General features: G+C 41.0%; 1 protein-coding gene across 1 annotated transcript in view; it reads right to left on the bottom strand.

Annotated features, from left to right (window-relative positions):
- Positions 1–17,974, bottom strand: part of LOC126466530 (translation initiation factor IF-2, mitochondrial) — an 88,309-nt gene that overhangs the window by 27,297 nt on the left and 43,038 nt on the right. Inside the window, exons 9-10 of the mRNA XM_050096393.1 lie at positions 15,587–15,791; positions 2,922–3,026 (exon numbers count right to left, since the gene is read on the bottom strand). Of these exons, the coding sequence (XP_049952350.1) occupies positions 2,922–3,026; positions 15,587–15,791 (310 nt within the window). The remainder of the gene's footprint in view (positions 1–2,921; positions 3,027–15,586; positions 15,792–17,974) is intronic.

The raw sequence follows: 17,974 nt of genomic DNA, 5'->3' as shown, positions 1-17,974 counted from the left end.
GAAATTCACCTCAACACATTCTCATGTAACTAAATCATTTAACATATATCTAAAAACAAAGATGATGTGACTTACCAAACGAAAGTGCTGGCACGTCGATAGAAACACAAACATAAACACAAAATTCAAGCTTTCGCAACAAACTGTTGCCTCATCAGGAAAGAGGGAAGGAGACCGAAAGACGAAAGGATGTGGGTTTTAAGGGAGAGGGTAAGGAGTCATTCCAATCCCGGGAGCGGAAAGACTTACTTTAGGGGGAAAAAAGGATGGGTATACACTCGCACACACACACATATCCATCCACACATATACAAACACAAGCAGACATATTTAAAGACCTTACACATGGAATAACTTATCTGAAACCTAAAGATCAAGCAGACACAGCAAACCCAGCTAAATATCGCCCCATAACATGCCTACCAACAATATACAAAATATTAACTTCAGTCATTACACAGAAATTAATGACACATACAACACAGAATAAATTATAAATGAAGAACAAAAAGCCTGTTGCAAAGGAGCATGAGGATGTAAAGAGCAACTGATAATAGATGCAGAGGTGACGTATCAAGCTAAAACTAAACAAAGGTCTCTACACTATGCATACATTGATTACCAAAAAGCTTTTGATAGTGTACCCCACTCATGGTTACTACAAATATTGGAAATATACAAAGTAGATCCTAAATTGATACAGTTCCTAAACATAGTAATGAAAAATTGGAAAACCACACTTAATATCCAAACAAATTCAAATAATATCACATCACAGCCAATACAGATTAAGCGTGGAATATATCAAGGATACTCATTAAGTCCTTTCTGGTTCTGCCTTGCTCTGAACCCACTAACCAACATGCTAAATAATACAAATTATGGATAAAACATTACTGGAACATACCCACACAAAATCACACATCTGCTATACATGGATGATCTAAAACTACTGGCAGCAACAAATCAACAACTCAACCAATTACTAAAGATAACAGAAGTATTCAGCAATGATATAAATATGGCTTTTGGAACAGACAAATGTAAGAAAAATAGCATAGTCAAGGGAAAACACACTAAACAAGAAGATTACATATTGGATAACCACAGCGACTGCATAGAAGCGATGGAAAAAACAGATGCCTATAAATATCTAGGATACAGACAAAAAATAGGAATAGATAATACAAATATTAAAGAACAACTAAAAGAAAAATATAGACAAAGACTAACAAAAATACTGAAAACAGAACTGACAGCAAGAAACAAGACAAAAGCTATAAATACTTATGCTATACCAATATTGACCTACTCATTTGGAGTAGTGAAATGGAGTAACACAGACCTAGAAGCACTCAATACACTTACACGATCACAATGCCACAAATATAGAATACATCACATACATTCAGCAACTGAAAGATTCACATTAAGCAGAAAGGAAGGAGGAAGGGGATTTATCGACATAAAAACCCTACATTATGGACAGGTAGACAATTTAAGAAAATTCTTTCTAGAACGAGCAGAAACTAGCAAAATACACAAAGCAATCACTCATATAAATACATCGGCTACACCACTGCAATTTCATAACCACTTCTACAACCCTTTAGATCACATAACATCAACAGATACGAAGAAAGTAAATTGGAAAAAGAAAACACTACATGGCAAGCACCCGTATCATCTAACACAGCCACACATCGATAAAGACGCATCCAACACATGGCTAAGAAAAGGCAATATATACAGTGAGACGGAAGGATTCATGATTGCAATACAGGATCAAACAATAAACACCAGATATTACAGCAAGCATATTATTAAAGATCCCAATACCACAACAGATAAATGCAGACTTTGCAAACAACAAATAGAAACAGTAGATCACACCACAAGTGGATGTACAATACTAGCAAATACAGAATACCCCAGAAGACATGACAATGTAGCAAAAATAATACATCAACAGCTTGCCTTACAACATAAACTTATAAAACAACATGTTCCCACATACAAGTATGCACCACAAAATGTACTGGAGAATGATGAATACAAATTATACTGGAACAGAACCATTGTAACAGATAAAACAACACCACATAACAAACCTGACATCATACTCACCAATAAAAATAAGAAATTAACACAACTAATCGAAATATCCATACCCAATACAACAAATATACAAAAGAAAACAGGAGAAAAAATTGAAAAATACATCCAACTGGCTGAGGAAGTCAAGGACATGTGGCATCAGGATAAAGTTGACATTATACCAATTATACTATCAACTACAGGAGTCATACCATACAATATCCACCAGTACATCAACGCAATACAGCTACATCAAAACTTATATATACAACTACAGAAATCTGTAATTATTAATACATGTTCAATTACCCGAAAGTTCCTAAATGCAATATAACACATGCCATACAGTTAAAAGGAAGTGACGCTTGATCAAGGTCCGCGTCACTTTCCATTTTTAACCAGACTTAACGTCTGAGAAAGTAAAGAAACAATAATAATAATAAACCATAGTGGAAATCATAAGTACACAATGTATTTGATCTTAGTGTATTAGGTAAAGCTAATATTACACCATTATTAAATTGCGCCTATCATGACGACATAGTAGAACACAATCTGTTTATTTTTCTAATATTGTAGCACATTGGTAAAATTTTTCACGAGTTGCCCCTGTTGGTACAACTAGAACATACTGATGGAAGAAGGTTATTACTTGATGTTTCTCTCTTTCAGTTTCTGAAAATGAATGTGTAAACCAAACATAACTGAAACCAAAGAATCAATACATGGAAAAGAACATCAAATATAATTTTCTGTGTTTTCATATGTTATTTGTGTTACAAAGCAAAAAGTGTAGAACAAAATGAAGATATATTCGTAGTTACCTTACGATACTGTTCTGTCTTTTCTTCAACTACTTCTTTATCGGCCTCCATCTTCTGCTGCATCTGCTGCAGTTCTCTCCATTTCACAACTTCATGTGCACGTTTCTGGCCAGGAAATATAAAAGAAGTTAACCATATAAGACTGAGACAAAAGTAAACAGTAAAAATGTCACTTTATATTGGAATGCATGTTTATTATCCAAAAAGGAGATGCATAGATTGACGCTAAGAAGAGGTATGGATGTGTTTAAACGATAAGTATGTTTGTACGAGGATGAAGAGGCTTGCGACTGTGCTGGCACAATGTAGCCACAGAGGTGTCTTTCTCTGTGTCTCTAGTATGAAACACCAAAGTAATGAAAGCTACAAACAGTTTTTCTATTGATTGTATTTGCAATTTTGTCTCCTGAGGACCTGAATGCAAGTACTGGCTTAAGTACATGTCATCATCTTTGTCATGATTCTCATCTTATTCGTTAGCCAACTTCATCTAACTTTTTCTTTTGTTTCTGTATTTCCTGGTTTTCATTCTAGTGATACGGCTGATTTTAAGGACACAGCCAAAACTGTTTGGCTTATATAGTTACTTCCTTGCTCTACTAAGTTACTAATATTTATTACTATTAATAATATTGATAAAGATTACAAAAACTATGAAAATGTAGTAAATAATAGCATAAAATAATGAGAAATGCCTTCCTTGCTCTACTAAGTTACTAATATTTATTACTATTAATAAGATTGATAAAGATTACAAAAACCATGAAAATGTAGTAAATAATAGCATAAAATAATGAGAAATGCCAATGTTTCAGAATTTCCTCAATAGGAGATATCAAAGATGTAAAAGAAAGAAAACTTCCTCTTGGGACACAGAGACGATTTACCACATCATCAGGGTAGAAACTCAAGTCACAGCCACAAAACCTGGATGGCTCAGAAGTTAAGAACTTGTATACTAAGGTGATAAAAAAAAGCTGAAGAAACAGAGAAAGAAGCATACAACATGGAATGTAAAAAGAAAAAAAAAAGAGAAAAGAAAACATAAAAAAGGAAGTGATAGAGTAAAGATTACTAAAAAATTAGGCTGTGCTGTTTTGAAGAGTAGATGTCAGGAGGAAATGCCAAAACATTTCACAGGATGAGGCAGTTTGTGACAGGAAAGCATGTTATTAAGTTGGCAACAATAGAATGTAACAAGTAAGGCGTATCTGTAGCAGTTGTGATCACAACAAATGAGCATCTTGTACTGCAATGATGTCTTTTCTGTTTTCTCTTCTCATAACAGAAATTGCTACCATAACTTTGTTTCTGATTTGCACTCAAAAAAATGGATCCAACAACAGAATAACACTTCAGCTTTGTGAGAGATGAAACACCAATGAGAAAATGAGAGATTATGTAAGAAAAATGCTGATCTTCAAGACTCCAGTTGTAATATACAATGTAACACAGAATTCTGGAATGTACTTCAATTAGTGGCTTATAAGCATAAATAGTAACTTTTACAATATTATCGAAATTCAACCTGTTCCCTGTTCATAAATGTGATGACAAGAATTGTCAGAATAATGATCTGATTGATGTCACTGCAGATACCTGTTACAAATTCTATTACTCTAAAATATTTCATTTTATAAACTTTTATGAGCAGGAATCAATAACACACCAATTCATTAATGTCACTATGAAATTTACTCAATTCTGTGAGCATGTGTGATTAAGATTTTTAAAATTTCTTATTCTCAGTTTATTGTTGCAGTTGAAAATCATTGTGTGAGCAATATTTCTATTGTGTCACATGGCAACAACCTGCCAACAGGTTTAGTCATTAGAAAGTTTGGTTTTCAGTTCACTTTCCTGTCCACCTTAGAAATTTTATTTTCGAGCAACAGCTTTGTGATACCAAGAGCTTGTCCACTATGCATCAGCAGCAATTGTAACACTTCAAAGAACAGTCTGATAACTTGACAGGTGTGTGTGTGTGTGTGTGTGTGTGTGTGTGTGTGGGGGGGGGGGGGGGGGGGGGGGGGGGGTGTATGATGTGACTTACCAAACGAAAGCGCTGGCAGGTTGATAGACACACAAACAAACACAAACATACACACAAAATTCGAGCTTTCACAACCAACGGAAAGGGGGAAGAGGGAAGGAGAGGGAAAGACGAAAGGACGTGGGTTTTAAGGGAGAGGGTAAGGAGTCATTCCAATCCTGGGAGCTGAAAGACATACAAAGTTTGCCAAGGTAATCCCATTCCTGATGTCCAGGCAGAGCTTCAAGGAATCCTCAGAACCTTAGGCCCCCTACAAAACCTTTCACCTGACTCCATCAACCTTCTGACCCCACCTACACCCTGCACTCCTACCTTCTACCTTCTTCCTAAAATTCACAAACCCAAACATCCCGGCCGCCCCATTGTAGCTGGTTACCAAGCCCCCACAGAATGTATCTCTGCCTACGTAGATCAACACCTTCAAACCATTACATGCAGTCTCCCATCCTTCATCAAAGACATCAACCACTTTCTCGAACGCCTGGAATCCTTACCCAATCTGTTACCCCAGAAACCATCATTGTAACCATTGATGCCAATTCCTTATACACAAATATTCCGCACATCCAGGGCCTCGCTGCGATGGAGCACTTCCTTTCACGCCGATCACCTGCCACCCTACCTAAAACCTCTTTCCTCATTACCTTAGCCACCTTCATCCTGACCCACAACTTCTTCCCGTTTGAAGGCCAGAAAATACCAACAATTAAACGGAACAGCCATGGGTGCCACGATGGCCCCCTCGTACGCCAACCTATTCATGGGTCGCTTAGAGGAAGCCTTCTTGGTTACCCAGGCCTGCCAACCCAAAGTTTGGTATAGATTTATTGATGGTATCTTCATGATCTGGACTCATAGTGAAGAAGAACTCCAGAATTTCCTCTCCAACCTCAACTCCTTTGGTTCCATCAGATTCACCTGGTCCTACTCCAAATCCCATGCCACTTTCCCTGACGTTGACCTCCATCTGTTCAATGGCCAGCTTCACACGTCCGTCCACATCAAACTCACCAACAAGCAAAAGTGCCTCCATTATGACAGCTGCCACCCATTCCACATCAAACGGTCCCTTCCATACAGCCTAGATCTTTGTGGCAAACAAATCTGCTCCAGTCCGGAATCCCTGAACCATTACATCAACAACCTGAAAACAGCTTTCGCATCCCGCAACTACCCTCCCGACCTGGTACAGAAGCAAATAACCAGAGCCACTTCCTCATCCCCTCAAACCCAGAACCTTCCACAGAAGAACCACAAAAGTGCCCCACTTGTGACAGGATACTTTCCGGGACTGGATCAGACTCTGAATGTGGCTCTCCAGCAGGGATACGACTTCCTCAAATCCTGCCCTCAAATGAGATCAATCCTTCTTGAAATCCTCCCCACTCCACCAAGAGTGTCTTTCCGCCATCCACCTAACCTTCGTAACCTCTTAGTTCATCCCTATGAAATCCCCAAACCACCTTCCCTACCCTCTGGCTCCTACCCTTGTAACCGCCCCGGTGTTAAACCTGTCCCATGCACCCTCCCACCACTACCTACTCCAGTCCTGTAACCCGGAAGGTGTACACGATCAAAGGCAGAGCCACGTGTGAAAGCACCCACGTGATTTACCAACTAACCTGCCTACACTGTGAAGCTTTCTATGTGGGAATGACCAGCAACAAACTGTCCATTCGCATGAATGGACACAGGCAGACAGTGTTTGTTGGTAATGAGGATCACCCTGTGGCTACACATGCCTTGGTGCATAGCCAGCACATCTTGGCACAGTGTTACGCCGTCCGGGTTATCTGGATACTTCCCACTAACACCAACCTGTCAGAACTCTGGAGATGGGAACTTGCCCTTCAGTATATCCTCTCTTCTCGTTTCCGCCAGGCCTCAACCTCCGCTAATTTCAAGTTGCCGCTGCTCATACCTCACCTGTCTTTCAACAACATCTTTGCCTCTTTACTTCCGCCTCAACTGACATCTCTGCCCAAACTCTTTGCCTTTACAAATGTCTGCTTGTGTCTGTGTATGTGCGGATGGATATGTGTGTGTGTGCGCGCGAGTGTATACCCGTCCTTTTTTCCCCCCTAAGGTAAGTCTTTCCGCTCCCGGGATTGGAATGACTCCTTACCCTCTCCCTTAAAACCCACATCCTTTCGTCTTTCCCTTTCCTTCCCTCTTTCCTGATGAGGCAACAATTTGTTGCGAAAGCTTGAATTTTGTGTGTATGTTTGTGTATGTTTATGTGCCTATCGACCTGCCACTGCTTTTGTTTGGTAAAAAAATATATATATATATATATATATATATATATATATATATATATATATATATATATATATATATATAAAAAACTACCCTCCCGACCTGGTACAGAAGCAAATAACCAGAGCCACATCCTCATCTCCTCAAACCCGGAACCTTCCACAGAAGAACCCCAAAAGTGCCCCACTTGTGACAGGATACTTTCCGGGACTGGATCAAATTCTGAATGTGGCTCTCCAGCAGGGATACGACTTCCTCAAATCCTGCCCTGAAATGAGATCCATCCTTCATGAAATCCTCCCCACTCCACCAAGAGTGTCTTTCCGCCGTCCACCTAACCTTCGCAACCTCTTAGTTCATCCCTATGAAATCCCCAAACCACCTTCCCTACCCTCTGGCTCCTACCCCTGTAACCGCCCCCGGTGTAAAACCTGTCCCATGCACCCTCCCACCACCACCTATTCCAGTCCTGTAACCCGGAAGGTGTACACGATCAAAGGCAGAGCCACGTGTGAAAGCACCCACGTGATTTACCAACTGACCTGCCTACACTGTGAAGCGTTCTATGTGGGAATGACCAGCAACAAACTGTCCATTCGCATGAATGGACACAGGCAGACAGTGTTTGTTGGTAATGAGGATCACCCTGTGGCTAAACATGCCTTGGTGCACGGCCAGCACATCTTGGCACAGTGTTACACCGTCCGGGTTATCTGGATACTTCCCACTAACACCAACCTGTCAGAAGTCCGGAGATGGGAACTTGCCCTTCAGCATATCCTTTCTTCTCGCTATCCGCCAGGCCTCAATCTCCGCTAATTTCTAATTTCAATTTGCCGCCGCTCATACCTCACCTGTCTTTCAACTTCATCTTTGCCTCTGTACATCCGCCCCGACTGACATCTCTGCCCAAAAAATGCCCAAACTCTTTGCCTTTACAAATGTCTGCTTGTGTCTGTGTATGTGTGGATGGATATGTGTGTGTGTGCGAGTGTATACCCTTCCTTTTTTCCCCCTAAGGTAAGTCTTTCCGCTCCCGGGATTGGAATGACTCCTTACCCTCTCCCTTAAAACCCATATCCTTTTGTATTTCCTTCTCCTTCCCTCTTTCCTGACGAGGCAACCATTGGTTGCGAAAGCTAGAATTTTGTGTGTATGTTTGTGTTTGTCTGTGTGTCTATCGACCTGCCAGCGCTTTTGTTTGGTAAGTTTCATCATCTTTCTTTTTAGATATATTTTTCCCACGTGGAATGTTTCCCTCTATTATATTCATATATATATATAGGGGGAAATATTCCACGTAGGAAATATATATCTAAAAACAAAGATGATGTGACTTACCAAATGAAAGTGCTGGCAGGTCGACAGACACACAAACAAACACAAACATACACACAAAATTCAAGCTTTCGCAACAAATTGTTGCCTCATCAGGAAAGAGGGAAGGAAAGGGAAAGATGAAAGGATGTGGGTTTTAAGGGAGAGGGTAAGGAGTCATTCCAATCCCAGGAGCGGAAAGACTTACCTTAGGGGGAAAAAAGGACGGGTATACACTCGCACACACACACATATCCATCCACACATATACAGACACAAGTAGACATCAATTGCAGCCAGAGATGGGAACTTTAAGTGTGAGGCCTTTGGGGGTTATGCCAAATGTCAGCTTGTGCTTGTGTCTGTATATGTGTGGATGGATATGTGTGTGTGTGCGCGAGTGTATACCCGTCCTTTTTTCCCCCTAAGGTAAGACTTTCCGCTCCCGGGATTGGAATGACTCCTTACCCTCTCCCTTAAAACCCACATCCTTTCGTCTTTCCCTTTCCTTCCCTCTTTCCTGATGAGGCAACAATTTGTTGCGAAAGCTTGAATTTTGTGTGTATGTTTGTGTTTGTTTGTGTGTCTGTCGACCTGCCGGCACTTTCATTTGGTAAGTCACATCATCTTTGTTTTTTATATATATATATATATATATATATATATATATATATATATATATATATATATATATATATATATAAAATATGGTTATAATAGAGGGAAACATTCCACGTAGGAAATATATATCTAAAAACAAAGATGATGTGACTTACCAAATGAAAGTGCTGGCAGGTCGACAGACACACAAACAAACACAAACATACACACAAAATTCAAGCTTTCGCAACAAACTGTTGCCTCATCAGGAAAGAGGGAAGGAGAGGGAAAGACGAAAGGATGTGGGTTTTAAGGGAGAGGGTAAGGAGTCATTCCAATCCCGGGAGCGGAAAGACTTACCTTAGGGGGAAAAAAGGACGGGTATACACTCGCACACACACACATATCCATCCACACATATACAGACACAAGCAGACATATTTAAAGACAAAGAGTTTGGGCAGAGATGTCAGTCGTGGCAGAAGTGCAGAGGCAAAGATGTTGTTGAATGACAGGTGAGGTATGAGTGGCGGCAACTTGAAATTAGCGGAGATTGAGGCCTGGTGGATAACGGGAAGAGAGGATATATTGAAGAGCAAGTTCCCATCTCCGGAGTTCGGATAGGTTGGTGTTATTGGGAAGTATCCAGATAACCCGGACGGTGTAACACTGTGCCAAGATGTGCTGGCCGTGCACCAAGGCGTGTTTAGCCACAGGGTGATCCTCATTACCAACAAACACTGTCTGCCTGTGTCCATTCATGCGAATGGACAGTTTGTTGCTGGTCATTCCCACATAGAATGCGTCACAGTGTAGGCAGGTCAGTTGGTAGATCACGTGGGTGCTTTCACACGTGGCACTTTGCCACGAAGAAAAATGATCCTAATCCTACCCCTAATGATCCAACTCCCCAAGACACTATCCAAATTGAACCCTGCCTGGAACAGTTCCGTCCTCCGTCACAGCGGGACCCACCTCCTCTTCCTCAAAATCACCCTCTCCAAACCTTCCAGGAATTTCTGACTTCCAGCCTTGCCTCTCAATCCTTCTTAAAAAACCTTAATCCTACTCCCAACATCACCACTGCTGAAGCCCAGGCTATCCGTGATCTGAAGGCTGACCGGTCCATCATCATTCTTCCGGCGGACAAGGGTTCCACGACCGTGGTACTTGATCGTCGGGAGTATGTGGCTGAGGGACTGCGTCAGCTTTCAGACAACACCACATACAAAGTTTGCCAAGGTAATCCCATTCCTGATGTCCAGGCGGAGCTTCAGGGAATCCTCAGAACCTTAGGCCCCCTACAAAACCTTTCACCTGACTCCATCAACCTCCTGACCCCACCGACACCCTGCACCCCTACCTTCTACATTCTTCCTAAAATTCACAAACCCAATCATCCTGGCCGTCCCATTGTAGCTGGTTACCAAGCCCCCACAGAACGTATCTCTGCCTACGTAGATCAACACCTTCAACCCATTACGTGCAGTCTCCCATCCTTCATCAAAGACACCAACCACTTTCTCGAACGCCTGGAATCCTTACCCAATCCGTTACCCCCAGAAACCATCATTGTAACCATTGATGCCACTTCCTTATACACAAATATCCCGCACGTCCAGGGCCTTGCTGCGATGGAGCACTTCCTTTCACGCCGATCACCTGCCACCCTACCTAAAACCTCTTTCCTCATTACCTTAGCCAGCTTCATCCTGACCCACAACTTCTTCACTTTTGAAGGCCAGACATACCAACAATTAAAGGGAACAGCCATGGGTACCAGGATGGCCCCTTCGTACGCCAACCTACTCATGGGTCGCTTAGAGGAAGCCTTCTTGGTTACCCAGGCCTGCCAACCCAAAGTTTGGTACAGATTTATTGATGACATCTTCATGATCTGGACTCACAGTGAAGAAGAACTCCAGAATTTCCTCTCCAACCTCAACTCCTTTGGTTCCATCAGATTCACCTGGTCCTACTCCAAATCCCATGCCACTTTCCTTGATGTTGACCTCCACCTGTCCAATGGCCAGCTTCACACGTCCGTCCAAATCAAACCCACCAACAAGCAACAGTACCTCCATTACGACAGCTGCCACCTATTCCACATCAAACGGTCCCTCCCCTACAGCCTAGGTCTTCGTGGCAAACGAATCTGCTCCAGTCCGGAATCCCTGAAGCATTACACCAACAACCTGACAACAGCTTTCGCATCCTGCAACTACCTTCCCGACCTGGTACAGAAGCAAATAACCAGAGCCACTTCCTCATCCTCTCAAACCCAGAACCTCCCACAGAAGAACCACAAAAGTGCCCCACTTGTGACAGGATACTTTCCGGGACTGGATCAGATTCTGAATGTGGCTCTCCAGCAGGGATATGACTTCCTCAAATCCTGCCCAGAAATGAGATCCATCCTTCATGAAATCCTCCCCACTCCACCAAGAGTGTCTTTCCGCCGTCCACCTAACCTTCGTAACCTCTTAGTTCATCCCTATGAAATCCCCAAACCACCTTCCCTACCCTCTGGCTCCTACCCTTGTAACCGCCCCCGGTGTAAAACCTGTCCCATGCACCCTCCCACCACCACCTACTCCAGTCCTGTAACCCGGAAGGTGTACACGATCAAAGGCAGAGCCACGTGTGAAAGCACCCACGTGATCTACCAACTGACCTGCCTACACTGTGACGCATTCTATGTGGGAATGACCAGCAACAAACTGTCTATTCGCATGAATGGACACAGGCAGACAGTGTTTGTTGGTAATGAGGATCACCCTGTGGCTAAACACGCCTTGGTGCATGGCCAGCACATCTTGGCACAGTGTTACACCGTCCGGGTTATCTGGATACTTCCCACTAACACCAACCTATCCGAACTCCGGAGATGGGAACTTGCTCTTCAATATATCCTCTCTTCCCATTATCCACCAGGCCTCAATGTCCGCTAATTTCAAGTTGCCGCCACTCATACCTCACCTGTCATTCAACAACATCTTTGCCTCTGCACTTCTGCCTCAACTGACATCTCTGCCCAAACTCTTTGTCTTTAAATATGTCTGCTTGTGTCTGTATATGTGTGGATGGATATGTGTGTGTGTGCGAGTGTATACCCATCCTTTTTTCCCCCTAAGGTAAGTCTTTCCGCTCCCGGGATTGGAATGACTCCTTACCCTCTCCCTTAAAACCCACATCCTTTCGTCTTTCCCTCTCCTTCCCTCTTTCCTGATGAGGCAACAGTTTGTTGCGAAAGCTTGAATTTTGTGTGTATGTTTGTGTGTCTCTCGACCTGCCAGCACTTTCATTTGGTAAGTCACATCATCTTTGTTTATATATATATATATATATATATATATATATATATATATATATATATATATATATAGAGAGAGAGAGAGAGAGAGAGAGAGAGAGAGGGAAACATTCCACATGGGAAAAATATATCTATATATAATATTACCAAAATTAAATCACTGGGGTGTTACAACAGACGTCTTAAGACAATCCTTGATGAGGAGCACATTAATGTGGAAAAATATGACGCATCTCAATGCAGATCAATTTTCGGTGGATAAATGAGAAAAAAATTGAATGGAAGATTCAGAATCACCATCCAACTACACAGTAACGGTGTCACCACGAAACTGTACCAATCTGTGGTCTGGTGGCCTTAAGATACAAGTATAATTGTTTGTAAATAAAACATGAAAATAGTAGCATAATATAAACTCAAATCCTTCTATAACAACTGGTTTACTGTCAGGTGGATGTTACGAAAATAATGTTTCTTTACAGACAAACCACGACCACAAAGAATATTAGAGCACAGTTGGAGAAATAAGGACAAGTTCTGTCTGTGGTGAGACCATCAGAGATAGTATAGCTTGGAAGCAAGATGAGGAATAATCTATGATCTTTTCAAAAAGTATCATTTCAGTCTTTGTCATAAGTGATTTTGGAAAACTATGAGAAACCAAAATCTGGGAGGCAGCATGGAACTCCAGTCCCTTACCTCACTACGTATGACCAGGTTTGCCTCTTTAACATGTGATTAAGTTTACTGACAATAGGTCTCTGTTGTTTATTGATGAGGGGTGGGGTTCACTGGTGACAGTAAGGCAACTGTGCACATATATGGTTAAGATGGATCACTTGCAACAGGAGGGACAAAGCACACCTAAGTATCGTGGTACAAAAAAAAACAAAAAAACAACAATATCCATTTTTTGGGTCTTTACGTAAATCTGTATACGATATGGGTATCTAGCATTTGTACAGACAAACTGAATGTGGTAAAAAGCTTCTTGCTTAATTGGTACAATATATTCAACAAGCTAATGGATATCATGAGTATGGGTTGTGGAAAAATAAGTAACGACTGACAAGTCAACTGTAGAAGTTTTCTTCCTTTCAGTCTAGTCTCTTAAGAAAACACCTTTCACACATCCCCTTTCCAAAGTCTCATCTGGCACATGGTATCCCACCTTACTGCATTACCATTAAAATTGGCACCTAAGACTGTCACCCGTCCTACCACAACTTGAAGGTTTGTTCAGTCCCTCATCCTCACCAGTCTGGTCCTTTGTTATCACACAATCCGAGATCAAATCTTACTTGACAGCCTCTACTTCTTTTGAAAAGTCCTTTTACTATGTGACCAAACTTCCTGAAGGCCACCACTGCAATAGAAACTCTTGTCCTTCAACAGCTGGAACAGCATTCCCACAACCAGCTGAGCAAGCTGTCACAGCTATTTGTGTCTTACGCCTGCTTTGTGTTACATATTGCCAAGAAAGAGACTACCATTCTCATCTGAACCCCCCCCCCCCCCCTCTTCAACCCCACACAACTTCCTGACAATGTCTTGTTGCCCTATTCTGCCTTACACATCACCCAAAACTTCCTCCACCCTCCATGAAACGCATGCTCCTGAACACCCACACCGTATGGTGTATGCCAAAACTCAGACCCCTGTACAAGTCTCAGTCCTTTCTAAATACCAGATCTTTGGCCCAAAGCTTAGTTCAACAATGCTGGACTTTTAAAGAACCTTCTTTCATTTATTACTTCTCTGGTGTGGAAACATTATTTTGCCACGTATCCCACTTACAACAGGCAATCAAACTCCTACACAGGACCACGTTTAAAACATTTCCAATCTCCTTCTCTTCCAACCAATCACCTCCCCTGGTAATCTTTCAGGAATTCCTCACTTCTGACGTGGGATTGCCTTCCTTTCCTAAATCCCTCCCCAGTGAGACCAACATTGCTCCTATGGAAAAAAACAGTTATCCATATTCTGAGAATCAATCCACCCCACAGTCAAAGGCTCCACAACAGTGGTCATGAATCGCAGTGACTATTTGGCCAAGGGTCTCTGCCAACTTTCCAACACCTCTGTATATAAATCTTACAACCATGATCCCATCCTGAAAGTCGAAACATGACCTCCAACAGCTCCTCTAGGTCTTAGATCCATCCCAAATCCTGACACCTGAATTCACCTCCCTCCTTACACCACTAACTCCACACTTCTACCTTTTACCTACTCCTTATCCTCCAAAAATGCAATCCCATAGGTCACCATGCTGGATGTCCCATTGGGGTTGGGTACAATGCTCCCACAGAATGAACCTCTGCCTTCATTGTCCAACACCTCTATACTAATGACCATAACCTACCATCCTACACTGAAGACAAAGCTCACTTCCGTCACTGCCACTCCACAGTTCCTATCTCATTACCACCAGATTCCTTGTTGGTCACTGTGGATGCAACGTCATTGTACACCAATATCCTCCCATGCCCATGGAACACTACCTTCTCCAGTGTCCTCCTGATACCAAACCCACCATCTCTTTCCCAATTTTCCTAGCCAACCACATCCAGCCCACACTCATTCCACTTTCAAAGGCTAAATCTTCATCAGTCCAGGTAATTGCTTTCTGTAATTGATAACCAATAATCAGTCACACCACAGCCGTGGGAGTGTACATTTGTGTGTGTGTGTGTGTGTGTGTGTGTGTGTGTGTGTATTTTTTTACTAGAAAAAAGGCAGAGCTCAAAAGCTACTGTGTAATACTAAAATTCAGTGTAAATTCTGTCTTGTTATCTGTGGTTGAATAATTAATTCTTAATAATATTTCACTGACTTATACTCTGTCACAGACGTTTTCTTTAAATATCTGTTCCCTAGTGATTATCTTTTGAAGAAAGGTGAGAGTTAACTGAAATCTCATGTTTTACTAGTATAAAGAGTTCTCAAATTAAAGTCACAGTGAGTTGTATCTCTGATAAATATTATCTGTGTGATGTGAAGCAATTGATACTCTACATCTTCTGTGCCTTCATATTTGTAGAAGGCTTTAAGCAATTAGATATACAGACTAGAACTTTTGGTACAAATATTCAATGACACCATGAATAAAATATTTACCTCAGTCTCAACTTCAAGAATTTCATCCCCAGCTGATGGAAGTTCCCTCCAGCCCAAGACTTCTACTGGTGCTGATGGTGGCGCTTCATGCACTGGCTTTCCCTGGTCATCAAACATAGCTCTTACTTTAGCCCATGCTGTACCAGCCACTAAAACTGTTCCCTTCCTCAAAGTTCCTCTCTTCACAATTGCTGTTGAAAGTTTTCTGTTGAATGGAAAGCAGATTAGAAACTAGCTTTCAAAACCTTTACCTTAAACTTATTTATGATACAAAGATTCTCATCTTTCTGCACATAGTATATTTCAGATAAAATTCGGAGCTATGCACTGAAGTCCCTCCTGAGAGTTGTCAAGAGTCATGTTTTATATGGAATCCAACATCAACAGTAAATGTAATTTTTGTTCTCATTATACAAAAAATGCTGTACAAATTGTAATTTTACATGACCAAGGGAGACAGCAACTCAAATTAGCTTGGTGGAATAGTCTAAGCAATTGATGGTCAAGACCAAACTATAACAAACACACACACACACACACACACACACACACACACACACACACACACACACACACACACAGCGTCCCCCCTGAGAGTCATCACACACATTTTCTCTAGTGTTTCGGCAGATGGCTGCAATTTTGTTTTTGTAATGTGTACCTGGATTCACCCCAAATAAATACTGCAACTGTTCATTATGTCTTTCATGTGACGCCCAGTGTCGAAAGAAAGTGTTGGTCTGTTTAGCATTATGAACAAATTTATTTTTAAACCGGAATTTTACATGTCCATTTCACAGAGCGGTCCCAAATTAGACTAGTGAATTATTCATTTTACCAATATGTATTAACAGGGATTTTAAAATAAAAAACAAAAACAGTACTCCAGCAGTGTTTGGGCAATGCTGCTGCATGGCAGTAGCAGTCAGCATGGGCCAGCATGCTGATCAGTCACTGCTGGATTACTGTTTATTCTTCGTGTTTTAGAACTGCTGTTAATAGATGCTGATAAAATGAACATCATACTAGACTAACCTGGGACTGGTCTACTGACTGGGTATGTGAAATTCTGCTTTAAAAATATTTTTTTTCATAAATGGAAAGAAATCAATGCTTTCCATCAGCAATGGGCTTGTGATGAGTAATATTTGATTGGGCTGACTCCAGCTAGACTTTGCAAAAAAGATATCGCAAATATCTGTCCAAACACCAGAAGAAAAGAATCTCATTACTCTTATGTGGGCATCATAATGGGAAATACCATGAGCATACTGGACTGATTTCCTGTGAACATGTTTTCCAACTGAAAATACCTTTGGAAACAAGAGAACAATTACATGTGATAACTCTATGGAGGGCTTACCATACAAAAAGCAGAACTTGCCAAATGTCATGAGAAGCTTGATTAAAAGTATAGAAAAATTTAACCAAAACTATACATAATAAAATGTCATCTAATTTACATAATACACTATTTAAAACTGTTTTGTGTGATATTCACACACATACTTGTACATCTCTCCATGTCTGCTTGCTAACATTCAATGTAAATAGTATTTATCACCATAACTGCTAAGAACTGACAAAGTTGTTTGTGCACTGTTATCAATTATTAAATTTTATAATTTTCAACAGTGTTTTGTGCTGTTTGTGATGAAATAACGATTTAATAAACTTTTGAAAATGTCCACTTGCTGTGTTTTTTTAGAGTTTTCTGTGTGTTGAAGTCGTTTAGAAAATTCATCCTCTAGTTTTCAGCTGATGTTTCTTATTGTTTCTGGTGAAATATTTCAGTAAAATTTTCATTCAATGTTTTAACTTTGTTGAGTGTTCCAGTGGCGGCTTGAATTTTTGGTTTTAGCTAATACATTTTGTGAAGTTTTGCTGATATTGGTATTAATTGTGGTTTAGTAGTTTAATAGAAGTTGTTGCTGTCTTACTAGAGAGATAATTTAGAGACTGCTATTGTCAGTTCTATAAATAGTTCTACTAGTGTAACTGAACTTAGGTAACATAGGCATTTAGATTTTTTCAGTAATTGTAAAATTTTACCATGGGTAAGAAGTGTCGACGCTGTCATAGGTTTGTGAGTAGTGGGTTACGATGTGGGATTTGGTCAAAGTATTTTATTGATGGGAATGCAGTGGGGAAGCCAGTGGGCACTCTAGTGAGATCCTTTCCTGGGAATACAGAATCTGTAGTAGAAATAAGTTGACAGAGGAGCAGTAGAATAAGATGTGCCCTTCAGGTACAGTTTCAATACACAAAGGAGGAACTAGGTAAGTTGAGGAGGGTGAAGGGTGCTGGGGAATGGGAACTGGCAGTTGGCAAGAAGGCAGCTAGGAGGAAGAGGTATTCAGATAGTTGTACTTTGTGTATATGCAATAG

This window comes from Schistocerca serialis, chromosome 1 (genome assembly GCF_023864345.2).
Source record: "Schistocerca serialis cubense isolate TAMUIC-IGC-003099 chromosome 1, iqSchSeri2.2, whole genome shotgun sequence".
Classification (NCBI taxonomy): Eukaryota; Metazoa; Arthropoda; class Insecta; order Orthoptera; family Acrididae; genus Schistocerca; species Schistocerca serialis.
Note: the sequence above shows the minus strand (reverse complement) of the source record. Positions and strands in the feature narration are given on the sequence as shown.